At 47.3% G+C, this 27,258-nt stretch overlaps 1 protein-coding gene across 1 annotated transcript; it reads right to left on the reverse strand.

Annotated features, from left to right (window-relative positions):
* Nucleotides 1-1,165: 1,165 nt before the first annotated feature.
* Nucleotides 1,166-18,951, reverse strand: LOC132958919 (GATA zinc finger domain-containing protein 14-like). Its single transcript, XM_061032000.1, has 3 exons — nucleotides 18,893-18,951; nucleotides 1,413-4,501; nucleotides 1,166-1,230 (listed from the first exon to the last, which is right to left on the reverse strand). The coding sequence occupies exons 1-2, from the start codon at nucleotides 18,949-18,951 to the stop codon at nucleotides 1,510-1,512; spliced, it is 3,051 nt and encodes a 1,016-aa protein (XP_060887983.1). The 3' UTR covers nucleotides 1,166-1,230; nucleotides 1,413-1,509.
* Between the last annotated feature and the right edge of the window lie 8,307 nt (nucleotides 18,952-27,258).

Raw genomic sequence — 27,258 nt, forward strand, 5'->3', positions numbered from 1 at the left:
GAACAAATGTGCTGAGAAATGCAAGATTCATCAAATTGACGATTGATCCATTTCTGCAGAGGGAAGGGAAATAATATTTTGTCAAATTCAAGTTCAAGATAATAATCTAAAATTGTAACTTGGTCATTGTGAAAAAGTACCTAAAGCCGGTGACGTCCAAAGACCTGAATGAGGATGGAAATGCATTTCGAAACTGAGGTTGAAGCTGCAGAAACAAAAACAAAAATATTAAAAAACATGCAATATATTCAATGCAATATTTTGCCTTAGGTCACCTCACTATGTGTTGGATAAGATCATTGTGATCAGAAAATCAAATAAATTATAGGTTTCTTGAGTATGAAGATTTGATTGTGATGTCTGGGACGCACCTGTGTCTTTATCATTGAAGCTCGGTTCTGAAAAGCCTGGGATGATGTATCCAGCAAATCAGTTGTAAAAGGGATGAGAACAGATCTGAAAGTCACGTTTACAACTATATCTGACGCAGAAGTAGGTGCTGCAGTGGCTGGTGCTGCAGTGGCTGGTGCTGCAGTGGCAGGAGCTGCAGTGGCTGGTGCTGCAGTGGCAGGTGCTGCAGTGGCTGGTGCTGCAGTGGCTGGTGCTGGTGCTGCAGTGGCTGGTGCTACAGTGGTTGATGCTACAGTGGTTGGAGGTGCAACTGGAACTGGACCGTCTATGAAAAAGTAATTATAAAGCAATAAGTTAATGATCATTTGTGCCCAGACCAAGAATATTTCTTTATCGAAGTTTATATCAAACTGACATTGGTTTCAAATTCAAAAAGCCTACAAATACTAGTCAGAGTGAAACATTTAGTAATGACAACTCACCAACTACTGAAACTGCATTGGCATTAAAGCTCACGTCACCATTATTGTTATCATTTGCAGCTTGAACAAGAGTTTGAGCAACATCACTATTCTGTGGGAGGTCTGCAGCTGGAGTAGTTTGGTTAAAAGTAATTCCAAGATCCACTTGAACTCCATCAACTCGTGTCTGAACAGCACTGTATAACGATACCAAATGGGACAACACATTAGGTTATTCTGTTGCTGACTGATAGAGAAACATAGAATGTGAAAAATGTCATGTAAATGTAAAAGTAAAACTCCTATATACAAATAAATGGCTTTTTATCCACGTCAGAAAAAACATATTTTACCTGAAACCATTAACAGAGCATTTGACAAAGCGGGCACCATATTGTCTTCGGTATATCTCATTACACTGAAAAAAGAAAGAATGTTAGGACCTTCAGTTGGTTTAGCCACAATTTTCCTCGATTCAAACTTTACACAAATACAAATAAACAGACAGAGGATTCAGAGCTACACAATGTTATAATATAAATCCCTCTCTTTGGTACAACATGCAGTCATAAAAATTCAAGACAGCTTAAAAATACTTACTCTTGGTAGAAGTCGTCTTTCAAGATCTTGGTATTGAGCACTGCTGGGGTCCGTAAGTGCATCTGTAAAGGTTTCATTTACCAACATAACTTGAACCCTATAAACAGGTGCAGCTGCTGTGGTGGTTGTTGTTGGAAATGCTTGGGCTGTTGTAGCAGCTGTGGTTGTTGAAGCTGCATTGGTGGTTGTTGGAGCTGCAGTGGAAGTTGTTGGAGCATTTGTAATGGTTGTTGGTGCGGCTGTGGTTGTTGTTGGAGCTGCAGTTGTGGTTGTTGGAGCAGCTGTGGTTGTTGTTGGCGTAGCAGTGGTGGTTGTTGGTGCAGCTGTGGTTGTTGTTGGTGCTAAAGTGGTGGTTGTTGGAGCAGCTGTGGTTGTTGTTGGAACGGCTGTTGTTGTTGTTGGAGCTGCAGTTGTGGTTGTTGGAGAAGCTGTGGTTGTTCTTGGAGCAGCTGTGGTGGTTGTTGGGGTGGCTGTGGTTGTTGTTGGCGCAGCAGTGGTGGTTGTTGGTGCAGCTGTGGTTGTTGTTGGAGTTGCAGTGGTTGTTGTTAGTGCAGCTGTGGTTGTTGTTGGAGCAGCTGTGGTTGTTGTTGGAGCTGCAGTGGTGGTTGTTGGAGCTGCAGTGGTGGTTGTTGGAGCAGCTGTGGTTGTTGTTCGAGCAGCTGTGGTTGTTGTTGGTGCAGCTGTGGTTGTTGTTGGAGCAGCTGTGGTTGTTATTGGTGCTGCAGTGGTGGTTGTTGGAGCAGCTGTGGATGTTGTTGGTGCAGCTGTGGTTGTTGTTGGAGCTGCAGTGGTGGTTGTTGGTGCAGCTGTGGTCGTTGTTGGAGCAGCTGTGGTTGTTGTTGGAGCAGCTGTGGTTGTTGTTGGAGCTGCAGTGGTTGTTGTTGGTGCAGCTGTGGTTGTTGTTGGAGCAGCTGTGGTTGCTGTTGGAGCTGCAGTGGTTGTTGTTGGAGCGGCTGTGGTTGTTGTTGGAGCAGCTGTGGTTGTTGTTGGTGCAGCTGTTGTTGTTGTTGGAGCTGCAGTGGTGGTTGGTGGTGCAGCTGTGGTCGTTGCTGGAGCACCTGTGGTTGTTGTTGGAGCTGCAGTGGTGTCTGTTGGAGCAGCTGTGGTGGTTGTTGGTGCAGCTGTGGTTGTTGTTGGAGCTGCAGTGGTGGTTGTTGGTGCAGCTGTGGTAGTTGTTGGAGCTGCAGTGGTGGTTGTTGGTGCAACTGTGGTTGTTGTTGGAGCGGCTGTTGTTGATGTTGGAGCTGCAGTTGTGGTTGTTGGAGCAGCTGTGGTTGTTGTTGGCGCAGCAGTGGTGGTTGTTGGTGCAGCTGTGGTTGTTGTTGGTGCTGCAGTGGTGGTTGTTGGAGCAGCTGTGTTTGTTGTTGGCGCAGCAGTGGTGGTTGTTGGTGCAGCTGTTGTTGTTGTTGGAGTGGCTGTGGTTGTTGTTGGTGCTGCAGTTGTGGTTGTTGGAGCAGCTGTGGTTGTTGTTGGTGCAGCTGTGGTTGTTGGAGCTGCAGTGGTGGTTGTAGGTGCAGCTGTGGTTGTTGTTGGAGCGGCTGTTGTTGTTGTTGGAGCTGCAGTTGTGGTTGTTGGAGCAGCTGTGGTTGTTGTTGGTGCAGCTGTGGTCGTTGTTGGAGCTGCAGTGGTTGTTGTTGGTGCAGCTGTGGTTGTTGTTGGAGCAGCTGTGGTTGTTGTTGGAGCTGCAGTGGTGGTTGTAGGAGCAGCTGTGGTGGTTGTTGGTGCAGCTGTGGTCGTTGTTGGAGCTGCTGTGGTGGTTGTTGGTGCAGCTGTGGTTGTTGTTGGAGCGGCTGTTGTTGTTGTTGGAGCTGCAGTGGTGGTTGTAGGTGCAGCTGTGGTTGTTGTTGGAGCGGCTGTTGTTGTTGTTGTTGGAGCTGCAGTTGTGGTTGTTGGAGCAGCTGTGGTTGTTGTTGGTGCGGCTGTGGTTGTTGTTGGAGCTGCAGTTGTTGTTGTTGGAGCAGCTGTGGTTGTTGTTGGTGCGGCTGTGGTTGTTGTTGGAGCGGCTGTGGTTGTTGTTGTTGCTGCAGTTGTGGTTGTTGGAGCAGCTGTGGTTGTTGTTGGTGCAGCTGTGGTTGTTGGAGCTGCAGTGGTGGTTGTTGGTGCAGCTGTGGTTGTTGTTGGAGCGGCTGTTGTTGTTGTTGGAGCTGCAGTTGTGGTTGTTGGAGCAGCTGTGGTGGTTGTTGGTGCAGCTGTGGTTGTTGTTGGAGCTGCAGTGGTTGTTGTTGGTGCAGCTGTGGTTGTTGTTGGAGAAGCTGTGGTTGTTGTTGGAGCTGCAGTGGTGGTTGTTGGAGCAGCTGTGGTTGTTGTTGGTGCAGCTGTGGTCGTTGTTGGAGCAGCTGTGGTGGTTGTTGGTGCAGCTGTGGTTGTTGTTGGAGCGGCTGTTGTTGTTGTTGGAGCAGCAGTGGTGGTTATAGGTGCAGCTGTGGTTGTTGTTGGAGCGGCTGTTGTTGTTGTTGGAGCTGCAGTTGTGGTTGTTGGACCAGCTGTGGTTGTTGTTGGTGCTGCAGTGGTGGTTGTTGGTGCAGCTGTGGTTGTTGTTGGTGCTGCAGTGGTGGTTGTTTGAGCAGCTGTGGTTGTTGTTGGCGCAACAGTGGTGGTTGTTGGTGCAGCTGTGGTTGTTGTTGGTGCAGCTGTGGTTGTTGCTGGAGCGGCTGTGGTTGTTGTTGGTGCGGCTGTGGTTGTTGTTGGAGCTACAGTGGTTGTTGTTGGTGCAGCTGTGGTTGTTGTTGGAGCAGCTGTGGTTGTTGTTGGAGCTGCAGTGGTGGTTGTTGGAGCTGCAGTGGTGGTTGTTGGTGCAGCTGTGGTTGTTGTTGGAGCTGCAGTGATGGTTTTTGGAGCAGCTGTGGTGGTTGTTGGTGCAGCTGTGGTTGTTGTTGGTGCAGCTGTGGTTGTTGTTGGAGCAGCTGTGGTTGTTGTTGGAGCAGCTGTGGTTGTTGTTGGCGCAACAGTGGTGGTTGTTGGTGCAGCTGTGGTTGTTGTTGGTGCAGCTGTGGTTGTTGTTGGAGCGGCTGTGGTTGTTGTTGGTGCGGCTGTGGTTGTTGTTGGAGCTGCAGTGGTGGTTGTTGGTGCAGCTGTGGTTGTTGTTGGTGCTTCAGTGGTGGTTGTTGGAGCAGCTGTGGTTGTTGTTGGCGCAACAGTGGTGGTTGTTGGTGCAGCTGTGGTTGTTGTTGGAGCGGCTGTGGTTGTTGTTGGTGCTGCAGATGTGGTTGTTGGAGCAGCTGTGGTTGTTGGTGCAGCTGTGGTTGTTGTTGGAGCGGCTGTGGTTGTTGTTGGTGCGGCTTTGGTTGTTGTTGGAGCTGCAGTGGTTGTTGTTGGTGCAGCTGTGGTTGTTGTTGGAGCGGCTGTTGTTGTTGTTGGTGCAGCTGTGGTTGTTGTTGGAGCTGCAGTGGTTGTTGTTGGTGCAGCTGTGTTTGTTGTTGGAGCAGCTGTGGTTGTTGTTGGAGCTGCAGTGGTGGTTGTTGGAGCAGCTGTGGTAGTTGTTGATGCAGCAGTGGTGGTTGTTGGTGAAGCTGTGGTTGTTGTTGGTGCTGCAGTGGTGGTTGTTTGAGCAGCTGTGGTTGTTGTTGGCGCAACAGTGGTTGTTGTTGGTACGGCTGTGGTTGTTGTTGGAGCTGCAGTGGTTGTTGTTGGTGCAGCTGTGGTTGTTGTTGGAGCAGCTGTGGTTGTTGTTGGAGCTGCAGTGGTGGTTGTTGGAGCAGCTGTGGTTGTTGTTGGCGCAACAGTGGTGGTTGTTGGTGCAGCTGTGGTTGTTGTTGGCGCAACAGTGGTGGTTGTTGGTGCAGCTGTGGTTGTTGTTGGTGCAGCTGTGGTTGTTGTTGGAGCGGCTGTGGTTGTTGTTGGTGCGGCTGTGGTTGTTGTTGGAGCTACAGTGGTTGTTGTTGGTGCGGCTGTGGTTGTTGTTGGAGCTGCAGTGGTTGTTGTTGGTGCAGCTGTGGTTGTTGTTGGAGCAGCTGTGGTTGTTGTTGGAGCTGCAGTGGTGGTTGTTGGAGCAGCTGTGGTTGTTGTTGGCGCAACAGTGGTGGTTGTTGGTGCAGCTGTGGTTGTTGTTGGTGCAGCTGTGGTTGTTGTTGGAGCGGCTGTGGTTGTTGTTGGTGCGGCTGTGGTGGTTGTTGGAGCTGCAGTGGTGGTTGTTGGTGCAGCTGTGGTTGTTGTTGGTGCTGCAGTGGTGGTTGTTGGAGCAGCTGTGGTTGTTGTTGGCGCAACAGTGGTGGTTGTTGGTGCAGCTGTGGTTGTTGTTGGAGCGGCTGTGGTTGTTGTTGGTGCTGCAGATGTGGTTGTTGGAGCAGCTGTGGTTGTTGTTGGAGCTGCAGTGGTGGTTGTTGGTGCAGCTGTGGTTGTTGTTGGAGCGGCTGTTGTTGTTGTTGGAGCTGCAGTGGTGGTTGTAGGTGCAGCTGTGGTGGTTGTTGGAGCGGCTGTTGTTGTTGTTGGAGCTGCAGTTGTGGTTGTTGGAGCAGCTGTGGTTGTTGTTGGTGCGGCTGTGGTTGTTGTTGGAGCTGCAGTGGTTGTTGTTGGTGCAGCTGTGGTTGTTGTTGGAGCAGCTGTGGTTGTTGTTGGAGCTGCAGTGGTGGTTGTTGGAGCAGCTGTGGTTGTTGTTGGTGCAGCTGTGGTCGTTGTTGAAGCAGCTGTGGTTGTTGTTGGAGCTGCAGTTGTGGTTGTTGGAGCAGCTGTTGTTGTTGTTGGTGCAGCTGTGGTTGTTGTTGGAGCTGCAGTGGTTGCTGTTGGTGCAGCTGTGGTTGTTGTTGGAGCTGCAGTGGTGGTTGTTGGAGCAGCTGTGGTTGTTGTTGGTGCAGCTGTTGTTGTTGTTGGAGCTGCAGTGGTGGTTGTAGGTGCAGCTGTGGTTGTTGTTGGAGCGGCTGTTGTTGTTGTTGCAGCGGCTGTTGTTGTTGTTGGAGCTGCAGTTGTGGTTGTTGGAGCAGCTGTAGTTGTTGTTGGTGCAGCTGTGGTTGTTGTTGGAGCTGCAGTGGTTGTTGTTGGTGCAGCTGTGGTTGTTGTTGGAGCAGCTGTGGTTGTTGTTGGAGCTGCAGTGGTGGTTGTTGGAGCAGCTGTGGTTGTTGTTGGTGCAGCTGTGGTCGTTGTTGGAGCAGCTGTGGTTGTTGTTGGTGCAGCTGTGGTCGTTGTTGGAGCAGCTGTGGTTGTTGTTGGAGCTGCAGTGGTGGTTGTTGGTGCAGCTGTGGTTGTTGTTGGTGCAGCTGTTGTTGTTGTTGGAGCTGCAGTGGTGGTTGTAGGTGCAGCTGTGGTTGTTGTTGGAGCGGCTGTTGTTGTTGTTGGAGCGGCTGTTGTTGTTGTTGGAGCTGCAGTTGTGGTTGTTGGAGCAGCTGTAGTTGTTGTTGGTGCAGCTGTGGTTGTTGTTGGAGCTGCAGTGGTTGTTGTTGGTGCAGCTGTGGTTGTTGTTGGAGCAGCTGTGGTTGTTGTTGGAGCTGCAGTGGTGGTTGTTGGAGCAGCTGTGGTTGTTGTTGGTGCAGCTGTGGTCGTTGTTGGAGCAGCTGTGGTTGTTGTTGGTGCAGCTGTGGTTGTTGTTGGAGCAGCTGTGGTTGTTGTTGGAGCTGCAGTGGTGGTTGTTGGAGCAGCTGTGGTTGTTGTTGGTGCAGCTGTGGTCGTTGTTGGAGCAGCTGTGGTTGTTGTTGGAGCTGCAGTGGTGGTTGTTGGTGCAGCTGTGGTTGTTGTTGGTGCAGCTGTGGTCGTTGTTGGAGCAGATGTGGTGGTTGTTGGTGCAGCTGTGGTTGTTGTTGGAACGGCTGTTGTTGTTGTTGGAGCTGCAGTGGTGGTTGTAGGTGCAGCTGTGGTTGTTGTTGGAGCGGCTGTTGTTGTTGTTGGAGCTGCAGTTGTGGTTGTTGAAGCAGCTGTGGTTGTTGTTGGAGCAGCTGTTGTTGTTGTTGGTGTAGCTGTGGTCGTTGTTGGAGCAGCTGTGGTTGTTGTTGGAGCTGCAGTGGTGGTTGTTGGTGCAGCTGTGGTTGTTGTTGGAGCTGCAGTGGTGGTTGTTGGAGTAGCTGTGGTTGTTGTTGGTGCAGCTGTGGTCGTTGTTGGAGCGGCTGTGGTTGTTGTTGGAGCTGCAGTGGTGGTTGTTGGAGCGGCTGTGGTTGTTGTTGGAGCTGCAGTGGTTGTTGTTGGTGCAGCTGTGGTCGTTGTTGGAGCAGCTGTGGTGGTTGTTGGGGCAGCTGTGGTTGTTGTTGGAGCGGCTGTTGTTGTTGTTGGAGCTGCAGTTGTGGATGTTGGAGCAGCTGTGGTTGTTGTTGGTGCCGCTGTGGTTGTTGTTGGAGCTGCAGTGGTTGTTGTTGGTGCAGCTGTGGTTGTTGTTGGAGCGGCTGTTGTTGTTGTTGGCGCAGCTGTGGTTGTTGTTGGTGCTGCAGTGGTGGTTGTTGGAGCAGCTGTTGTTGTTGTTGGCGCAACAGTGGTGGTTGTTGGTGCAGCTGTGGTTGTTGTTGGAGCGGCTGTGGTTGTTGTTGGTGCTGCAGTTGTGGTTGTTGGAGCAGCTGTGGTTGTTGTTGGTGCAGCTGTGGTTGTTGTTGGAGCAGCTGTGGTTGTTGTTGGTGCGGCTGTGGTTGTTGTTGGAGCAGCTGTTGTTGTTGTTGGTGCAGCTGTGGTTGTTGTTGGTGCTGCAGTGGTGGTTGTTGGAGCAGCTGTTGTTGTTGTTGGCGCAACAGTGGTGGTTGTTGGTGCAGCTGTGGTTGTTGTTGGAGCGGCTGTGGTTGTTGTTGGTGCTGCAGTTGTGGTTGTTGGAGCAGCTGTGGTTGTTGTTGGTGCGGCTGTGGTTGTTGTTGGAGCTGCAGTGGTTGTTGTTGGTGCAGCTGTGGTCGTTGTTGGAGCAGCTGTGGTTGTTGTTGGAGCTGCAGTGGTGGTTGTTGGTGCTTCTGTGGTTGTTGTTGGAGCTGCAGTTGTGGTTGTTGGAGCAGCTGTGGTTGTTGTTGGTGCGGCTGTGGTTGTTGTTGGAGCTGCAGTGGTTGTTGTTGGTGCAGCTGTGGTTGTTGTTGGAGCTGCAGTGGTTGTTGTTGGTGCAGCTGTTGTTGTTGTTGGAGCTGCAGTGGTGGTTGTAGGTGCAGCTGTGGTTGTTGTTGGAGCGGCTGTTGTTGTTGTTGGAGATGCAGTTGTGGTTGTTGGAGCAGCTGTGGTTGTTGTTGGTGCGGCTGTGGTTGTTGTTGGAGCTGCAGTTGTGGTTGTTGGAGCAGCTGTGGTTGTTGTTGGTGCGGCTGTGGTAGTTGTTGGAGCGGCTGTTGTTGTTGTTGGAGTTCCAGTTGTGGTTGTTGTTGGTGCGGCTGTGGTTGTTGTTGGAGCGGCTGTGGTTGTTGTTGGAGCTGCAGTTGTGGTTGTTGGAGCAGCTGTGGTTGTTGTTGGTGCGGCTGTGGTTGTTGTTGGAGCGGCTGTTGTTGTTGTTGGAGCGGCTGTTGTTGTTGTTGGAGCTGCAGTGGTGGTTGTAGGTGCAGCTGTGGTTGTTGTTGGAGTGGCTGTGATTGTTGTTGGAGCTGCAGTTGTGGTTGTTGGAGCAGCTGTGGTTGTTGTTGGTGCGGCTGTGGTTGTTGTTGGAGCTGCAGTGGTTGTTGTTGGTGCAGCTGTGGTTGTTGTTGGAGCTGCAGTGGTTGTTGTTGGTGCGGCTGTTGTTGTTGTTGGAGATGCAGTGGTTGTTGTAGGTGCAGCTGTGGTCGTTGTTGGAGCGGCTGTTGTTGTTGTTGGAGCTGCAGTTGTGGTTGTTGGAGCAGCTGTGGTTGTTGTTGGTGCGGCTGTGGTTGTTGTTGGAGCTGCAGTTGTGGTTGTTGGAGCCGCTGTCGTTGTTGTTGGTGCGGCTGTGGTTGTTGTTGGAGCGGCTGTTGTTGTTGTTGGAGCTGCAGTGGTTGTTGTTGGTGCAGCTGTGGTTGTTGTTGGAGCAGCTGTGGTTGTTGTTGGAGCTGCAGTGGTGGTTGTTGGAGCAGCTGTGGTTGTTGTTGGTGCAGCTGTGGTCGTTGTTGGAGCAGCTGTGGTGGTTGTTGGTGCAGCTGTGGATGTTGTTGGAGCGGCTGTTGTTGTTGTTGGAGCTGCAGTGGTGGTTGTAGGTGCAGCTGTGGTTGTTGTTGGAGCGGCTGTTGTTGTTGTTGTTGGAGCTGCAGTTGTGGTTGTTGGAGCAGCTGTGGTTGTTGTTGGTGCAGCTGTGGTTGTTGTTGGAGCTGCAGTGGTTGTTGTTGGTGCAGCTGTGGTTGTTGTTGGAGCAGCTGTGGTTGTTGTTGGAGCTGCAGTGGTGGTTGTTGGAGCAGCTGTGGTTGTTGTTGGTGCAGCTGTGGTTGTTGTTGGCGCAGCAGTGGTGGTTGTTGATGCAGCTGTGGTTGTTGTTGGTGCTGCAGTGGTGGTTGTTGGAGCAGCTGTGGTTGTTGTTGGCGCAACAGTGGTGGTTGTTGGTGCAGCTGTGGTTGTTGTTGGAGCGGCTGTGGTTGTTGTTGGTGCTGCAGTTGTGGTTGTTGGAGCAGCTGTGGTTGTTGTTGGTGCGGCTGTGGTTGTTGTTGGAGCTGCAGTGGTTGTTGTTGGTGCAGCTGTGGTTGTTGTTGGAGCAGCAGTGGTGGTTGTTGGAGCTGCAGTGGTGGTTGTTGGAGCAGCTGTGGTTGTTGTTGGTGCAGCTGTGGTTGTTGTTGGAGCAGCTGTGGTGGTTGTTGGTGCAGCTGTGGTTGTTGTTGGAGCGGCTGTTGTTGTTGTTGGAGCTGCAGTGGTGGTTGTAGGTGCAGCTGTGGTTGTTGTTGGAGCGGCTGTTGTTGTTGTTGGAGCTGCAGTTGTGGTTGTTGGAGCAGCTGTGGTTGTTGTTGGTGCGGATGTGGTTGTTGTTGGAGCTGCAGTTGTGGTTGTTGGAGTAGCTGTGGTTGTTGTTGGTGCGGCTGTGGTTGTTGTTGGAGCGGCTGTTGTTGTTGTTGGAGCTGCAGTTGTGGTTGTTGGAGCGGCTGTGGTTGTTGTTGGTGCGGCTGTGGTTGTTGTTGGAGCTGCAGTGGTGGTTGTTGGTGCAGCTGTGGTTGTTGTTGGAGCAGCTGTGGTTGTTGTTGGAGCTGCAGTGGTGGTTGTTGGAGCAGCTGTGGTTGTTGTTGGTGCAGCTGTGGTCGTGGTTGGAGCAGCTGTGGTTGTTGTTGGAGCTGCAGTGGTGGTTGTTGGTGCAGCTGTGGTTGTTGTTGGAGCGGCTGTTGTTGTTGTTGGTGCAGCTGTGGTTGTTGTTGGAGCTGCAGTGGTGGTTGTTGGTGCAGCTGTTGTTGTTGTTGGAGCGGCTGTTGTTGTTGTTGGCGCTGCAGTGGTGGTGGTAGGTGCAGCTGTGGTTGTTGTTGGAGCGGCTGTTGTTGTTGTTGGAGCTGCAGTTGTGGTTGTTGGAGCAGCTGTGGTTGTTGTTGGTGCGGCTGTGGTTGTTGTTGGAGCTGCAGTGGTTGTTGTTGGTGCAGCTGTGGTTGTTGGTGGAGCAGCTGTGGTTGTTGTTGGAGCTGCAGTGGTGGTTGTTGGAGCAGCTGTGGTTGTTGTTGGTGCAGCTGTGGTCGTTGTTGGAGCAGCTGTGGTGGTTGTTGGTGCAGCTGTGGTTGTTGTTGGAGCGGCTGTTGTTGTTGTTGGAGCTGCAGTGGTGGTTGTAGGTGCAGCTGTGGTTGTTGTTGGAGCTGCTGTTGTTGTTGTTGGAGCTGCAGTTGTGGTTGTTGGAGCAGCTGTGGTTGTTGTTGGTGCGGCTGTGGTTGTTGTTGGAGCTGCAGTGGTTGTTGTTGGTGCAGCTGTGGTTGTTGTTGGAGCAGCTGTGGTTGTTGTTGGAGCTGCAGTGGTGGTTGTTGGAGCAGCTGTGGTTGTTGTTGGTGCAGCTGTGGTTGTTGTTGGCGCAGCAGTGGTGGTTGTTGATGCAGCTGTGGTTGTTGTTGGTGCTGCAGTGGTGGTTGTTGGAGCAGCTGTGGTTGTTGTTGGCGCAACAGTGGTGGTTGTTGGTGCAGCTGTGGTTGTTGTTGGAGCGGCTGTGGTTGTTGTTGGTGCCGCAGTTGTGGTTGTTGGAGCAGCTGTGGTTGTTGTTGGTGCGGCTGTGGTTGTTGTTGGAGCTGCAGTGGTTGTTGTTGGTGCAGCTGTGGTTGTTGTTGGAGCTGCAGTGGTGGTTGTTGGAGCTGCAGTGGTGGTTGTTGGAGCAGCTGTGGTTGTTGTTGGTGCAGCTGTGGTCGTTGTTGGAGCAGCTGTGGTGGTTGTTGGTGCAGCTGTGGTTGTTGTTGGAGCGGCTGTTGTTGTTGTTGGAGCTGCAGTGGTGGTTGTAGGTGCAGCTGTGGTTGTTGTTGGAGCGGCTGTTGTTGTTGTTGGAGCTGCAGTTGTGGTTGTTGGAGCAGCTGTGGTTGTTGTTGTTGCGGATGTGGTTGTTGTTGGAGCTGCAGTTGTGGTTGTTGGAGTAGCTGTGGTTGTTGTTGGTGCGGCTGTGGTTGTTGTTGGAGCGGCTGTTGTTGTTGGAGCTGCAGTTGTGGTTGTTGGAGCAGCTGTGGTTGTTGTTGGTGCGGCTGTGGTTGTTGTTGGAGCTGCAGTGGTGGTTGTTGGTGCAGCTGTGGTTGTTGTTGGAGCAGCTGTGGTTGTTGTTGGAGCTGCAGTGGTGGTTGTTGGAGCAGCTGTGGTTGTTGTTGGTGCAGCTGTGGTCGTTGTTGGTGCGGCTGTGGTTGTTGTTGGTGCGGCTGTGGTTGTTGTTGGAGCTGCAGTTGTGGTTGTTGGAGCAGCTGTGGTTGTTGTTGGAGCAGCTGTGGTTGTTGTTGGTGCAGCTGTGGTTGTTGTTGGTGCGGCTGTGGTTGTTGTTGGAGCGGCTGTTGTTGTTGGAGCTGCAGTTGTGGTTGTTGGAGCAGCTGTGGTTGTTGTTGGTGCGGCTGTGGTTGTTGTTGGAGCTGCAGTGGTGGTTGTTGGTGCAGCTGTGGTTGTTGTTGGAGCAGCTGTGGTTGTTGTTGGAGCTGCAGTGGTGGTTGTTGGAGCAGCTGTGGTTGTTGTTGGTGCAGCTGTGGTCGTTGTTGGAGCAGCTGTGGTTGTTGTTGGTGCGGCTGTGGTTGCTGTTGGAGCTGCAGTGGTGGTTGTTGGAGCAGCTGTGGTTGTTGTTGGAGCAGCTGTGGTTGTTGTTGGTGCAGCTGTGGTTGTTGTTGGAGCAGCTGTGGTTGTTGTTGGAGCTGCAGTGGTTGTTGTTGGAGCTGCAGTGGTGGTTGTTGGTGCAGCTGTGGTTGTTGTTGGAGCAGCTGTGGTTGTTGTTGGAGCTGCAGTGGTGGTTGTTGGTGCAGCTGTGGTTGTTGTTGGAGCGGCTGTTGTTGTTGTTGGTGCAGCTGTGGTTGTTGTTGGAGCTGCAGTGGTGGTTGTTGGTGCAGCTGTTGTTGTTGTTGGAGCGGCTGTTGTTGTTGTTGGCGCTGCAGTGGTGGTGGTAGGTGCAGCTGTGGTTGTTGTTGGAGCGGCTGTTGTTGTTGTTGGAGCTGCAGTTGTGGTTGTTGGAGCAGCTGTGGTTGTTGTTGGTGCGGCTGTGGTTGTTGTTGGAGCTGCAGTGGTTGTTGTTGGTGCAGCTGTGGTTGTTGGTGGAGCAGCTGTGGTTGTTGTTGGAGCTGCAGTGGTGGTTGTTGGAGCAGCTGTGGTTGTTGTTGGTGCAGCTGTGGTCGTTGTTGGAGCAGCTGTGGTGGTTGTTGGTGCAGCTGTGGTTGTTGTTGGAGCGGCTGTTGTTGTTGTTGGTGCAGCTGTGGTTGTTGTTGGAGATGCAGTGGTGGTTGTTGGTGCAGCTGTGGTTGTTGTTGGAGCTGCAGTGGTGGTTGTTGGAGCAGCTGTGGTTGTTGTTGGTGCGGCTGTGGTTGTTGTTGGAGCTGCAGTGGTGGTTGTTGGTGCAGCTGTGGTTGTTGTTGGAGCAGCTGTGGTTGTTGTTGGAGCTGCAGTGGTGGTTGTTGGAGCAGCTGTGGTTGTTGTTGGTGCAGCTGTGGTCGTTGTTGGTGCGGCTGTGGTTGTTGTTGGTGCGGCTGTGGTTGTTGTTGGAGCTGCAGTGGTGGTTGTTGGAGCAGCTGTGGTTGTTGTTGGAGCAGCTGTGGTTGTTGTTGGTGCAGCTGTGGTTGTTGTTGGTGCGGCTGTGGTTGTTGTTGGAGCGGCTGTTGTTGTTGGAGCTGCAGTTGTGGTTGTTGGAGCAGCTGTGGTTGTTGTTGGTGCGGCTGTGGTTGTTGTTGGAGCTGCAGTGGTGGTTGTTGGTGCAGCTGTGGTTGTTGTTGGAGCAGCTGTGGTTGTTGTTGGAGCTGCAGTGGTGGTTGTTGGAGCAGCTGTGGTTGTTGTTGGTGCAGCTGTGGTCGTTGTTGGAGCAGCTGTGGTTGTTGTTGGTGCGGCTGTGGTTGTTGTTGGAGCTGCAGTGGTGGTTGTTGGAGCAGCTGTGGTTGTTGTTGGAGCAGCTGTGGTTGTTGTTGGTGCAGCTGTGGTTGTTGTTGGAGCAGCTGTGGTTGTTGTTGGAGCTGCAGTGGTTGTTGTTGGAGCTGCAGTGGTGGTTGTTGGTGCAGCTGTGGTTGTTGTTGGAGCAGCTGTGGTTGTTGTTGGAGCTGCAGTGGTGGTTGTTGGTGCAGCTGTGGTTGTTGTTGGAGCGGCTGTTGTTGTTGTTGGTGCAGCTGTGGTTGTTGTTGGAGCTGCAGTGGTGGTTGTTGGTGCAGCTGTTGTTGTTGTTGGAGCGGCTGTTGTTGTTGTTGGCGCTGCAGTGGTGGTGGTAGGTGCAGCTGTGGTTGTTGTTGGAGCGGCTGTTGTTGTTGTTGGAGCTGCAGTTGTGGTTGTTGGAGCAGCTGTGGTTGTTGTTGGTGCGGCTGTGGTTGTTGTTGGAGCAGCTGTTGTTGTTGTTGGAGCTGCAGTGGTTGTTGTTGGTGCAGCTGTGGTTGTTGTTGGAGCTGCTGTGGTTGTTGTTGGAGCGGCTGTGGTTGTTGTTGGAGCGGCTGTGGTAGTTGTTGGAGCGGCTGTGGTTGTTGTTGGTGCGGCTGTGGTTGTTGTTGGAGCGGCTGTGGTTGTTGTTGGAGCGGCTGTGGTAGTTGTTGGTGCGGCTGTCGTTGTTGTTGGAGCGGCTGTTGTTGTTGTTGTTGGTGCTGCAGTGGTTGTTGTTGGTGCAGCTGTGGTTGTTGTTGGTGCGGCTGTGGTTGTTGTTGGAGCAGCTGTGGTTGTTGTTGGAGCAGCTGTTGTTGTTGTTGGAGCTGCAGTGGTTGTTGTCGGAGCTGCTGTGGTCGTTGTTGGAGCAGCTGTGGTAGTTGTTTGAGCTGTAGTTGTCTTTGCTTGAGATATTAATAGAGCTATTGATATTGGAAAATATTGAATTAGTTTTAATTTTTTATTTTTTTTTTCATTTTTAACATAATTCACAATTATATTATTTTCTTTTGAATTCTTTATAACAACAGGATTACTTTTTGTTTCCCCCCTAGATTATGAATCATGGATATAATTTCCAACTATTAAATTATAATTTGTATTTAATGTACTCATCAAACTCATCTTACCTGTTTGAATCAGAATAAATATGATCTTTCCAACAGCCATCTTGTGTCCTTGTGAGTCTATCAAAAAGAAATCAGTGCAGACAATGCAGAAATTTAATTAAAAGGGAATTATTAAATAAATAATCTGTACAACACTTATCTCTTAGGAGAATCATTATTTTACTTTTTATTTCATGAAATAACAATCAGAATCAAAATCATTTCAAAGAAAGGTTAGATATGTAATACAATATACTAACCTCTATAAAATCTAACTTGAATTAATTTCCTTATTCTTGAACTTTTTGGAAATTTGTTTGAAATCAAACAGATAGTCAGATAGCCTGCTGATGACTGAATATGTTAAAGGATAAAAACACTATAAGGCATGAGGAAACTTTATATATATACATATATATATATATGTATATATATTTATAAATATATATATATATATCTCCCTTTGCTTGTTGATTAAACTGTTACATACTTCTTACAATGTATAATAAAATTTACAATGAAATGGCTTAATTGAACTTCAAATAACTGCAAGTTATGCTTACTTTGTAATCATTATTTTCCTTCACCACAGAGTCCAAACTTCTAAAGAACTGATGAATTCTACCGTTGTCTTTAGGAGAGTAACAAATCATTTTAAATCCAGTCTTTTAAGGAGAGTGGCCATTATTAATTTATGATCAAAAGCAAACTTTTCCTCACATGTCCTTATTTCAGTTTATTTAAGCCATGTGAACTCAGATTCAAAATAAACTGTTATGTTGTAAGAGTTTAGAAGATTATGTAAACCTTTTTCCCAACATTTAATTGACACAACGAAACATATTTCTACAACTCCTCTGCATCTCTTAATCTGTCTTGCATCATTTCTTTTCAATCTTAACTATCAGTTTCTCAATAAGAGGCAAGATGCATTTTACACATAAATACACATTATTTGAAAATGAATGTAAACTTAGGAGCTAATTCACAAAGTTTGTTTGGAGCCCCTCTAAGCTGTGACATAGGGAGAGAATGGGGGTCTCATTTTCTTCCCCAGGGACTCCCAGCTAATGATCAGTATGTGAACAGACAGAGTCCTTGTAGCAACAAAGAGTGGAAGTGAAGATAATTATGGTTGTCAAATTGTCAAGTACTCACTGTTGTATTAAATTGTTATATTTAATTTGATACAAGTATTCTGGTTAAATTTGAGCTAAAACAGCGTTTTATACAATTTGTACAAGTACAAATCATCACTTTTGATTTTTTCAATTTTCTAAACAATAATTTTGTAAAAATGAACAAAAGCTTAAATACAGAAGGAAACATTTACTCACCTCAAAACAAAAGATCAATCTAGAGTTATTTATTCAGTCTCTGTATCAGATTAAGATTTTGTCTAAATTGATGAATGAAAACTTTTTTCTTCAATTAGTCCAGTTCACGGCTGCGATTTGTAAACCTTTCAGCTAGGTGACAACCATCCTGTTTTAAGGGCTTTATATATTGGAAAGGAATAGATGACTACGTGTCTCTTACGTGTTGAACATTTCTGAAATGTTGTGACGCCTTTGCAGTGAACAAAGGCAAATCACTATAAACAGAATTTCTTTTGTTTCATCTGTCATTATCTTGGCACAGTATTGTGGCACACTCCCTTTTTGTGTCCTGTGACACAACCTGCCGGTGCATTCCACTTATGTGAATGTAGAAAGAAGTTTCACCTTATGACAGAAAGTTGTGAAAAATAATTTAAGAAAGAGTTCTTTTTAATGGGTTATTAAAACATAATGCAAAAAAGGAACAATAACTGTTATCAAGTTCTACCGTATTGGCCGATGATGGTTCATCTTATTTGGAGTTGTTTGGGTACATTTTTTACTACAACACAATTAAATTACAATTTAGCCAAACCAAAATAAAATTGCTTCACTTGTGTTTTGCTGGTCCAACATTTAGCTGTTGACCATTTTAGCATATAATTGTACTATGACATAAAAACAACAACTGGAGACGATGATAAAGGTGAGCATGCAGTAAGGTTTTAAACTTAAAAAACACAACATTATTCCGTCCAAAGAATGATGAAAGACCACTGCTTTCATGGCCATAAAGTCTTATTCTATGACATCTTTTTGCTACATCCTAGCTATATTTAGATTTTAATAATCTAATGAATCAGATATATGTATCCTGGACCTGGTTAAACAGCAACATTTGATGAATTAAGAAAATTAAATTTCTGAGGTAAGTTTTTTAATGAAGTTTGCTCAAATGTTTGCTTATTTGACAGTCAATGATCTTTTGAGATACTGAAGCTACAAAAAGCAACAGTGTTTGGTATGTCTGCTAATGTCAAGTAAAACTGCATTAAATAGAGTCAAGCAGCTTCTTGAACGTATATACCCAAATATAATCAAACTTTTGATTTCATAACTTACTTCAGTAGTACAGGCAGGAAAGAAGAAATTAAATATTAAAAGATTAAACTTCAGATTTTTAACAAGGTTTCTATTTGTTAATGAATTTGATATTTTAAGGACCTTCACCTCAGTATCATAAAGTTATTTCATAAGTGGGGTGAGTGATATTTTTCTATGTCACAGCTTCAATTCAAAATTAATTAATTGTGCTTTAGCAAACATATTGGACATATTCTGTATTTACTGTTTATTTATATTTGTCTTTTACTGTTTCTTTTTAAACTTCATGCTTGAATTGGAACGTGTGGCCAGTTCTTTACAGTTTTGTTTTGGGATATACAAGACAGTGGATAGTGTTGAAAATCAGATAGAGAGAGAGAGAGGGGGGAATGAAATTTGAAATAGAAGCCACATTCAAACCTGGGCTGCCTGCTTTGGGGACTGTATCCTCTGTACATGGGGCTCACAAATTAACCTCTATTCCATCAGCACCACTGGCCTGTTCTATTTTTAACTATCTATTGTCAGGTTTATTACGCATAGTTTCAAAGACATTGTTGGCTTGTTGCTTTTCCCTAAAAGTATGAGCCTTTATTTGATATCCTACTTACTAGTTAAGACAGCAACAGCTTTGACATGTTAACTAGTGAGGCACAAAATACTTTCTGGAAATTGATGTGATATATTTTGACCCTATTTGTTAGCAGCCCAAAAAATGTTTATTTTTTAACAAGGAAGAGCCATATTGTCAAGTAGTAACACTTGTCAGGGTCAAAGCACTTCAATATTCAACTTGTTCAATCAGGAGAGACAAGTAAATGATTTAAAGATAAATATTTTTTTAACATGATGATGGGATATTGAATGATTGTCAGAGAATCTTTGGCGCTTGAACTCTAGGAAGACATGCTGATTGAAGATGTCTGCCGTGAGCAGCAGCAAGATCTACCCCCCCATAGAGTCAAGACACTGATGGTGGAGGTGTTAGCTGATGATATGAGAAGATGGTTGATGATGTCATCTGGGGTATTGAGTGCAAACTCTTAGTTAACGGCTTATTAGCGATCAACTGTGGTCATGTAGAATACGGTACTAATAAGTGCTTAATAATGACTAATAAGCAGCCAGTATGCTATACCACTTTTTCTGTTCAGGGTTACGGGGGGCTGGAGCCGATGCTAGTTGTCATTGGGCGAGAGGCGGGGTACACCCCGGACTGTTTGCCAGTCAATCACACGGCTGACTTATAGAGACAGAAAACCAGCCACACTCATTCACACCTATGGGCAATTTAGAGTCACCAATCAACCTAATAAGCATGGCTGTTTTCAAGCCGCATACTATACTAGTAGTATGTACTGATTTGGCCAAAATGCAGTATGTGAGCAACTGCAAGATCCGCAGTATGCCAAAAATACCAGGATGTCATACTGATTCGGGAAACATTTACAGTATGCATCAGACCAGTCTACCTCGCTTACTGTTTCCCACAATGCAAAGTGCGAGGTCACTAAGGTCAGAGATCGAAATCCTGGAGCGCAGCTGTTTGAACTCATCGGTGGTGGTGACTGAATTTCTTGCCACATTATGGGCATGAACCAATAACAAATATGACATGTTCATATATTTACATGTCTTACCACCCCGGAATTTACTGCTTTTTAGATTGTACAGTGCATGTGCCACAGCTGGACAAGCAGCTACAATTACAGGGTCGTTGGCTTGCTCCATTATTACATATTTTTCACAGCTGAGTAAAAATTAAACCTGAATGCCTGAAAAGTATACTACAATTTTAATAGCTAGCCAATCATATTTCAACCCAGGGTATTGTGTATGAATGACAGAATACATGAGGGATTGTATACTGTTTTATTTTAATTATGTCAATTACCTCCAGATGGGCTGTTGTTTACTTCCGCATTCCAGGACCGGAAACTAGTTCAACCGGGGAAAGCATACTGCAAAATAACTGACGACTGGCATTCATACTACATACTGCTGTTGAACGCAGTACGCAGTATGAAATATGCAGTATGCAATATATACTGCATACTGATTTTGATAGTAGTATGTAGTACGCAGTTTCGAAAATAGCCCATGTCTTTGGACTGTGGGAGGAATACTCAGAGAGAACCCACACATGCACAGGGAGAACATACAAACTGCACACAGAGAGGTCAGGTCTGACCGGAATTCGAAGCAGGAACCTCTTCGGCAACAGCGCTAACCACTGCACCACAGTACAGCCCTACTTATAATAAGTATAACAACAATAATAATAATAATAATAATAATAATAATAATAATAATAATAATAAATAACATAGTTAAAATGATTTGTCTGTAGTTTTATTGCAATATTTTATATCTTATATCAAATTTGACTCTGTTTCACTTCCAAAACGAACAAACAAATTCCTAACTTCTATTATTGAAAGGTAAAAGGTTTACAATTAAAAATGTACTCTGTGTATGGTCATACACATTTGCTCAAAAATGCCAAATGGAAGTTTTGATGCACACACCTCTCAACATGTTTGTTTTGTATTGAGTAAAAAAAAAACTGGATATCCAAAGTAAAATTTGCACCACTCCTATTTCTCTTTTTCTGAGCGGACGGGTTTCACTGACACAAGGATGACTGCAACAGACTGACTGCAAGATATTATTGTGAAAATCGATGATATAAAACTACAAGCATTGTTTATCACCTATGCTCAAATGGAAGCTACGAACCATATAGATACCTTGACACACTCTTTAACAAACAAACATTTCAAAAATCACACAAGAAAATATAAATTCTTCAAAGAGTTTTTATTCTGATCATGGTAAACTTTCTGACAGGTATAATACAAACAGCAAAAAGTCTCACAGAATAAAGGTATGCAGTATTACATAAATATATTTTGAATAAATAAGAAAGTTGACAGTGCATTGTTTTTGAATAGATATCCCTTAAAAATAATTGAAAACATTAGTTAAGTTAAATTTTTCTATCTATAATAATCCTGTTGAAGCTTAACATGAATTTTACATTTATTTGTGAATACAGACAGATTTAAATTATTATAAGTTATAGTTAAAGTTGTACAAAGTATTAGATGAAGACTACCAAAATCCACTTTGTATTTTACCTTTTCACAGAAACATCAACAATTTCTCTATCTGCTAGTGTCAAAGTAAAAACTTAAATACAGTTCAGGCAGAAATGAGAGTGATTTTACAGTTTTCTTTTCAGTGTGGCTGGTTTTACCTGTTTGGCAATCAAACAAGACAAGACTCAACAAGACAGCATGAGTTACTCTCACTAGATAATTTACAGTACACAGTAAATCAAGACACAATTGTTCATGAATAGTGCAATAATTTTCTGATATCCTAGAGTTAAATAGAAGTGATGTTGTATTGTATTGTTGATAATTCTAATGATGATTCAGTGGACCAGATGTAGTCATTCTGTTTGGCCCAGGGTCCTGGACCCTCCCGGATACACACGTTCAGTTTCAACAGACAAATCTAATCCTCTCTCATAACTAGTAAATGGTCAGTGCAAAGTTAAATTTATAGTGAGTTCATCCAAAGCAAGGTTGACGACAATCTTGGATATTTACTCACAAAGCAATCAGTTTTCATACCAGTAATGGCAGTCCTGTTCTGTTTTAATTGGTAATCAATGCTGATGCTATTGCTGGTTTGACAGTAGCCATGACAAGGGTACCAGACACAATGCAGTGAGGAGACTGATCTTGTGACTTATTCCACTTGAAGCTGTAAATGAGGAGAAAATGAAAACATATTAGTTGAATAAACACTTTTGAAAATGGATACATTTTGGATCAGGCAGAGCTGAATATTTCTTACATATGCCATTGATGGTGATAGAGTTTCCTTCAATGTCAAAGCCAACTACAGTTGATGAAACATTGACCAAAACTTCTGCAATCTGAGTGCCATTAGGAACAAATGTGCTGAGAAATGCAAGATTCATCAAATTGACGATTGATCCATTTCTGCAGAGGGAAGGGAAATAATATTTTGTCAAATTCAAGTTCAAGATAATAATCTAAAATTGTAACTTGGTCATTGTGAAAAAGTACCTAAAGCCGGTGACGTCCAAAGACCTGAATGAGGATGGAAATGCATTTCGAAACTGAGGTTGAAGCTGCAGAAACAAAAACAAAAATATTAAAAAACATGCAATATATTCAATGCAATATTTTGCCTTAGGTCACCTCACTATGTGTTGGATAAGATCATTGTGATCAGAAAATCAAATAAATTATAGGTTTCTTGAGTATGAAGATTTGATTGTGATGTCTGGGACGCACCTGTGTCTTTATCATTGAAGCTCGGTTCTGAAAAGCCTGGGATGATGTATCCAGCAAATCAGTTGTAAAAGGGATGAGAACAGATCTGAAAGTCACGTTTACAACTATATCTGACGCAGAAGTAGGTGCTGCAGTGGCTGGTGCTGCAGTGGCTGGTGCTGCAGTGGCAGGAGCTGCAGTGGCTGGTGCTGCAGTGGCAGGTGCTGCAGTGGCAGGTGCTGCAGTGGCTGGTGCTGCAGTGGCTGGTGCTGGTGCTGCAGTGGCTGGTGCTACAGTGGTTGATGCTACAGTGGTTGGAGGTGCAACTGGAACTGGACCGTCTATGAAAAAGTAATTATAAAGCAATAAGTTAATGATCATTTGTGCCCAGACCAAGAATATTTCTTTATCGGAGTTTATATCAAACTGACATTGGTTTCAAATTCAAAAAGCCTACAAATACTAGTCAGAGTGAAACATTTAGTAATGACAACTTACCAACTACTGAAACTGCATTGGCATTAAAGCTCACGTCACCATTATTGTTATCATTTGCAGCTTGAACAAGAGTTTGAGCAACATCACTATTCTGTGGGAGGTCTGCAGCTGGAGTAGTTTGGTTAAAAGTAATTCCAAGATCCACTTGAACTCCATCAACTCGTGTCTGAACAGCACTGTATAACGATACCAAATGGAACAACACATTAGGTTATTCTGTTGCTGACTGATAGAGAAACATAGAATGTGAAAAATGTCATGTAAATGTAAAAGTAAAACTCCTATATACAAATAAATGGCTTTTTATCCACGTCAGAAAAAACATATTTTACCTGAAACCATTAACAGAGCATTTGACAAAGCGGGCACCATATTGTCTTCGGTATATCTCATTACACTGAAAAAAGAAAGAATAAGATGTTAGGACCTTCAGTTGGTTTAGCCACAATTTTCCTCGATTCAAACTTTACACAAATACAAATAAACAGACAGAGGATTCAGATCTACACAATGTTATAATATAAATCCCTCTCTTTGGTACAACATGCAGTCATAAAAATTCAAGACATCTTAAAAATACTTACTCTTGGTAGAAGTCGTCTTTCAAGATCTTGGTATTGAGCACTGCTGGGGTCCGTAAGTGCATCTGTAAAGGTTTCATTTACCAACATAACTTGAACCCTATAAACAGGTGCAGCTGCTGTGGTGGTTGTTGTTGGAAATGCTTGGGCTGTTGTAGCAGCTGTGGTTGTTGAAGCTGCATTGGTGGTTGTTGGAGCTGCAGTGGAAGTTGTTGGAGCATTTGTAATGGTTGTTGGTGCGGCTGTGGTTGTTGTTGGAGCTGCAGTTGTGGTTGTTGGAGCAGCTGTGGTTGTTGTTGGTGCAGCTGTGGTTGTTGTTGGAGCAGCTGTGGTTGTTGCTGGCGTAGCAGTGGTGGTTGTTGGTGCAGCTGTGGTTGTTGTTGGTGCTAAAGTGGTGGTTGTTGGAGCAGCTGTGGTTGTTGTTGGAACAGCTGTTGTTGTTGTTGGAGCTGCAGTTGTGGTTGTTGGAGAAGCTGTGGTTGTTGTTGGTGCAGCCGTGGTTGTTCTTGGAGCAGCTGTGGTGGTTGTTGGGGTGGCTGTGGTTGTTGTTGGCGCAGCAGTGGTGGTTGTTGGTGCAGCTGTGGTTGTTGTTGGAGTTGCAGTGGTTGTTGTTAGTGCAGCTGTGGTTGTTGTTGGAGCAGCTGTGGTTGTTGTTGGAGCTGCAGTGGTGGTTGTTGGAGCTGCAGTGGTGGTTGTTGGAGCAGCTGTGGTTGTTGGTGGAGCAGCTGTGGTTGTTGTTGGTGCAGCTGTGGTTGTTGTTGGAGCAGCTGTGGTTGTTATTGGTGCTGCAGTGGTGGTTGTTGGAGCAGCTGTGGATGTTGTTGGTGCAGCTGTGGTTGTTGTTGGAGCTGCAGTGGTGGTTGTTGGTGCAGCTGTGGTCGTTGTTGGAGCAGCTGTGGTTGTTGTTGGAGCAGCTGTGGTTGTTGTTGGAGCTGCAGTGGTTGTTGTTGGTGCAGCTGTGGTTGTTGTTGGAGCAGCTGTGGTTGTTGTTGGAGCTGCAGTGGTTGTTGTTGGAGCGGCTGTGGTTGTTGTTGGAGCAGCTGTGGTTGTTGTTGGTGCAGCTGTTGTTGTTGTTGGAGCAGCAGTGGTGGTTGGTGGTGCAGCTGTGGTCGTTGCTGGAGCACCTGTGGTTGTTGTTGGAGCTGCAGTGGTGGTTGTTGGAGCAGCTGTGGTGGTTGTTGGTGCAGCTGTGGTTGTTGTTGGAGCTGCAGTGGTGGTTGTTGGTGCAGCTGTGGTAGTTGTTGGAGCTGCAGTGGTGGTTGTTGGTGCAACTGTGGTTGTTGTTGGAGCGGCTGTTGTTGATGTTGGAGCTGCAGTTGTGGTTGTTGGAGCAGCTGTGGTTGTTGTTGGCGCAGCAGTGGTGGGTGTTGGTGCAGCTGTGGTTGTTGTTGGTGCTGCAGTGGTGGTTGTTGGAGCAGCTGTGGTTGTTGTTGGCGCAGCAGTGGTGGTTGTTGGTGCAGCTGTGGTTGTTGTTGGAGCGGCTGTGGTTGTTGTTGGAGCTGCAGTTGTGGTTGTTGGAGCAGCTGTGGTTGTTGTTGGTGCAGCTGTGGTTGTTGGAGCTGCAGTGGTGGTTGTTGGTGCAGCTGTGGTTGTTGTTGGAGCGGCTGTTGTTGTTGTTGGAGCTGCAGTGGTGGTTGTTGGAGCGGCTGTGGTTGTTGTTGGAGCTGCAGTGGTGGTTGTTGGAGCTGCAGTGGTGGTAGTTGGTGCAGCTGTAGTTGTTGTTGGAGCGGCTGTGGTTGTTGTTGGAGCTGCTGTGGTTGTTGTTGGAGCAGCTGTGGTTGTTGTTGGAGCTGCAGTGGTGGTTGTTGGGGCGGCTGTGGTTGTTGTTGGTGCAGCTGTGGTTGTTGTTGGAGCAGCTGTGGTTGTTGTTGGAGCGGCTGTAGTTGTTGGAGCTGCAGTGGTGGTTGTTGGAGGTGCAGTGGTGGTTGTTGGAGCGGCTGTGGTTGTTGTTGGAGCTGCAGTGGTGGTTGTTGGGGCGGCTGTGGTTGATGTTGGAGCTGCTGTGGTTGTTGTTGGAGCAGCTGTGGTTGGAGCGGCTGTGGTTGTTGTTGGAGCGGCTGTGGTTGTTGTTGGTGCAGCTGTGATTGTTGTTGGAGCGGCTGTGGTTGTTGTTGGAGCGGCTGTAGTTGTCGGAGCTGCAGTGGTGGTTGTCGGAGCTGCAGTGGTGGTTGTCGGAGCTGCAGTGGTGGTTGTTGGAGCAGCTGTGGTTGTTGTTGGAGCTGCTGTGGTTGTTGTTGGAGCAGCTGTGGTTGTTGTTGGAGCTGCAGTGGTGGTTGTTGGAGCGGCTGTGGTTGTTGTTGGAGCAGCTGTGGTTGTTGTTGGAGCAGCTGTGGTTGTTGTTGGAGCAGCAGTGGTGGTTGTTGGAGCTGCAGTAGTCGTTGTTGGAGCAGCTGTGGTTGTTGTTGGAGCTGCTGTGGTTGTTGTTGGAGCTGCTGTGGTGGTTGTTGGAGCTGCAGTGGTTGTTGTTGGAGCAGCTGTGGTTGTTGTTGGAGCAGCAGTGGTGGTTGTTGGAGCAGCAGTGGTGGTTGTTGGCGCAGCAGTGGTGGTTGTTGGAGCTGCAGTGGTTGTTGTTGGAGCAGCTGTGGTTGTTGTTGGAGCAGCAGTGGTGGTTGTTGGAGCAGCTGTGGTTGTTGTTGGAGCTGCAGTGGTGGTTGTTGGAGCAGCTGTGGTTGTTGTTGGAGCTGCAGTGGTTGTTGTTGGAGCAGCAGTGGTGGTTGTTGGAGCTACAGTGGTTGTTGTTGGAGTAGCTGTGGTCGTTGTTGATGCGGCTGTGGTTGTTGTTGGGGCGGCTGTGGTTGTTGTTGGAGCGGCTGTGGTTGTTGTTGGAGCGGCTGTGGTTGTTGTTGGAGCTGCTGTGGTTGTTGTTGGAGCTGCAGTGGTGGTTGCTGGAGCGGCTGTGGTTGTTGTTGGAGCAGCAGTGGTGGTTGTTGGAGCTGCAGTGGTTGTTGTTGGAGCAGCTGTGGTTGTTGTTGGAGCTGCAGTGGTTGTTGTTGGAGCAGCAGTGGTGGTTGTTGGAGCTGCAGTAGTCGTTGTTGGAGCAGCTGTGGCTGTTGTTGGAGCTGCAGTGGTTGTTGTTGGAGCTGCAGTGGTCGTTGTTGGAGCAGCTGTGGTCGTTGTTGATGCGGCTGTGGTTGTTGTTGGGGCGGCTGTGGTTGTTGTTGGAGCGGTTGTGGTTGTTGTTGGAGCGGCTGTGGTTGTTGTTGGAGCTGCTGTGGTTGTTGTTGGAGCTGCAGTGGTGGTTGCTGGAGCGGCTGTGGTTGTTGTTGGAGCGGCAGTGGTGGTTGTTGGAGCTGCAGTGGTTGTTGTTGGAGCAGCTGTGGTTGTTGTTGGAGCTGCAGTGGTTGTTGTTGGAGCTGCAGTGGTTGTTGTTGGTGCTGCTGTGGTTGTTGTTGGGGCGGCTGTGGTTGTTGTTGGAGCTGCAGTGGTGGTTGTTGGAGCTGCAGTGGTGGTTGTTGGAGCTGCAGAGGTTGTTGTTGGAGGAGCTGTGGTTGTTGTTGGAGCTGCTGTGGTTGTTGTTGGAGCAGCTGTGGTTGTTTTTGGAGCTGCAGTGGTGGTTGTTGGAGCGGCAGTGGTTGTTGTTGGAGCAGCAGTGGTGGTTGTTGGAGCTGCAGTGGTTGTTGTTGGAGCAGCTGTGGTTGTTGTTGGAGCTGCAGTGGTTGTTGTTGGAGCTGCAGTGGTTGTTGTTGGTACAGCTGTGGTTGTTGTTGGGGCGGCTCTGGTTGTTGTTGGAGCTGCAGTGGTCGTTGTTGGAGCAGCTGTGGTCGTTGTTGGTGCAGCTGTGGTTGTTGTTGGAGCAGCTGTGGTTGTTGTTGGAGCTGCAGTGGTGGTTGTTGGGGCGGCTGTGGTTGTTGTTGGTGCAGCTGTGGTTGTTGTTGGAGCAGCTGTGGTTGTTGTTGGAGCGGCTGTAGTTGTTGGAGCTGCAGTGGTGGTTGTTGGAGGTGCAGTGGTGGTTGTTGGAGCGGCTGTGGTTGTTGTTGGAGCTGCAGTGGTGGTTGTTGGGGCGGCTGTGGTTGATGTTGGAGCTGCTGTGGTTGTTGTTGGAGCAGCTGTGGTTGGAGCGGCTGTGGTTGTTGTTGGAGCGGCTGTGGTTGTTGTTGGTGCAGCTGTGATTGTTGTTGGAGCGGCTGTGGTTGTTGTTGGAGCGGCTGTAGTTGTCGGAGCTGCAGTGGTGGTTGTCGGAGCTGCAGTGGTGGTTGTCGGAGCTGCAGTGGTGGTTGTTGGAGCAGCTGTGGTTGTTGTTGGAGCTGCTGTGGTTGTTGTTGGAGCAGCTGTGGTTGTTGTTGGAGCTGCAGTGGTGGTTGTTGGAGCGGCTGTGGTTGTTGTTGGAGCAGCTGTGGTTGTTGTTGGAGCAGCTGTGGTTGTTGTTGGAGCAGCAGTGGTGGTTGTTGGAGCTGCAGTAGTCGTTGTTGGAGCAGCTGTGGTTGTTGTTGGAGCTGCTGTGGTTGTTGTTGGAGCTGCTGTGGTGGTTGTTGGAGCTGCAGTGGTTGTTGTTGGAGCAGCTGTGGTTGTTGTTGGAGCAGCAGTGGTGGTTGTTGGAGCAGCAGTGGTGGTTGTTGGCGCAGCAGTGGTGGTTGTTGGAGCTGCAGTGGTTGTTGTTGGAGCAGCTGTGGTTGTTGTTGGAGCAGCAGTGGTGGTTGTTGGAGCAG

This window comes from Labrus mixtus, chromosome 23 (genome assembly GCF_963584025.1).
Source record: "Labrus mixtus chromosome 23, fLabMix1.1, whole genome shotgun sequence".
NCBI classification, from domain to species: Eukaryota; Metazoa; Chordata; class Actinopteri; order Labriformes; family Labridae; genus Labrus; species Labrus mixtus.

Coding starts and splice junctions, on each gene's coding strand:
- LOC132958919 (XM_061032000.1), bottom strand. CDS start 18,951: ATGGAGCAAGCCAACGACCCTGTAATTGTAGCTGCTTGTCCAGCTGTG. Junction 4,502..18,892: donor CCAGCTGTGGCACATGCACT/GTACAATCTAAA, acceptor CCACCACTGAAG/CACCAACAACAACCACAGCT.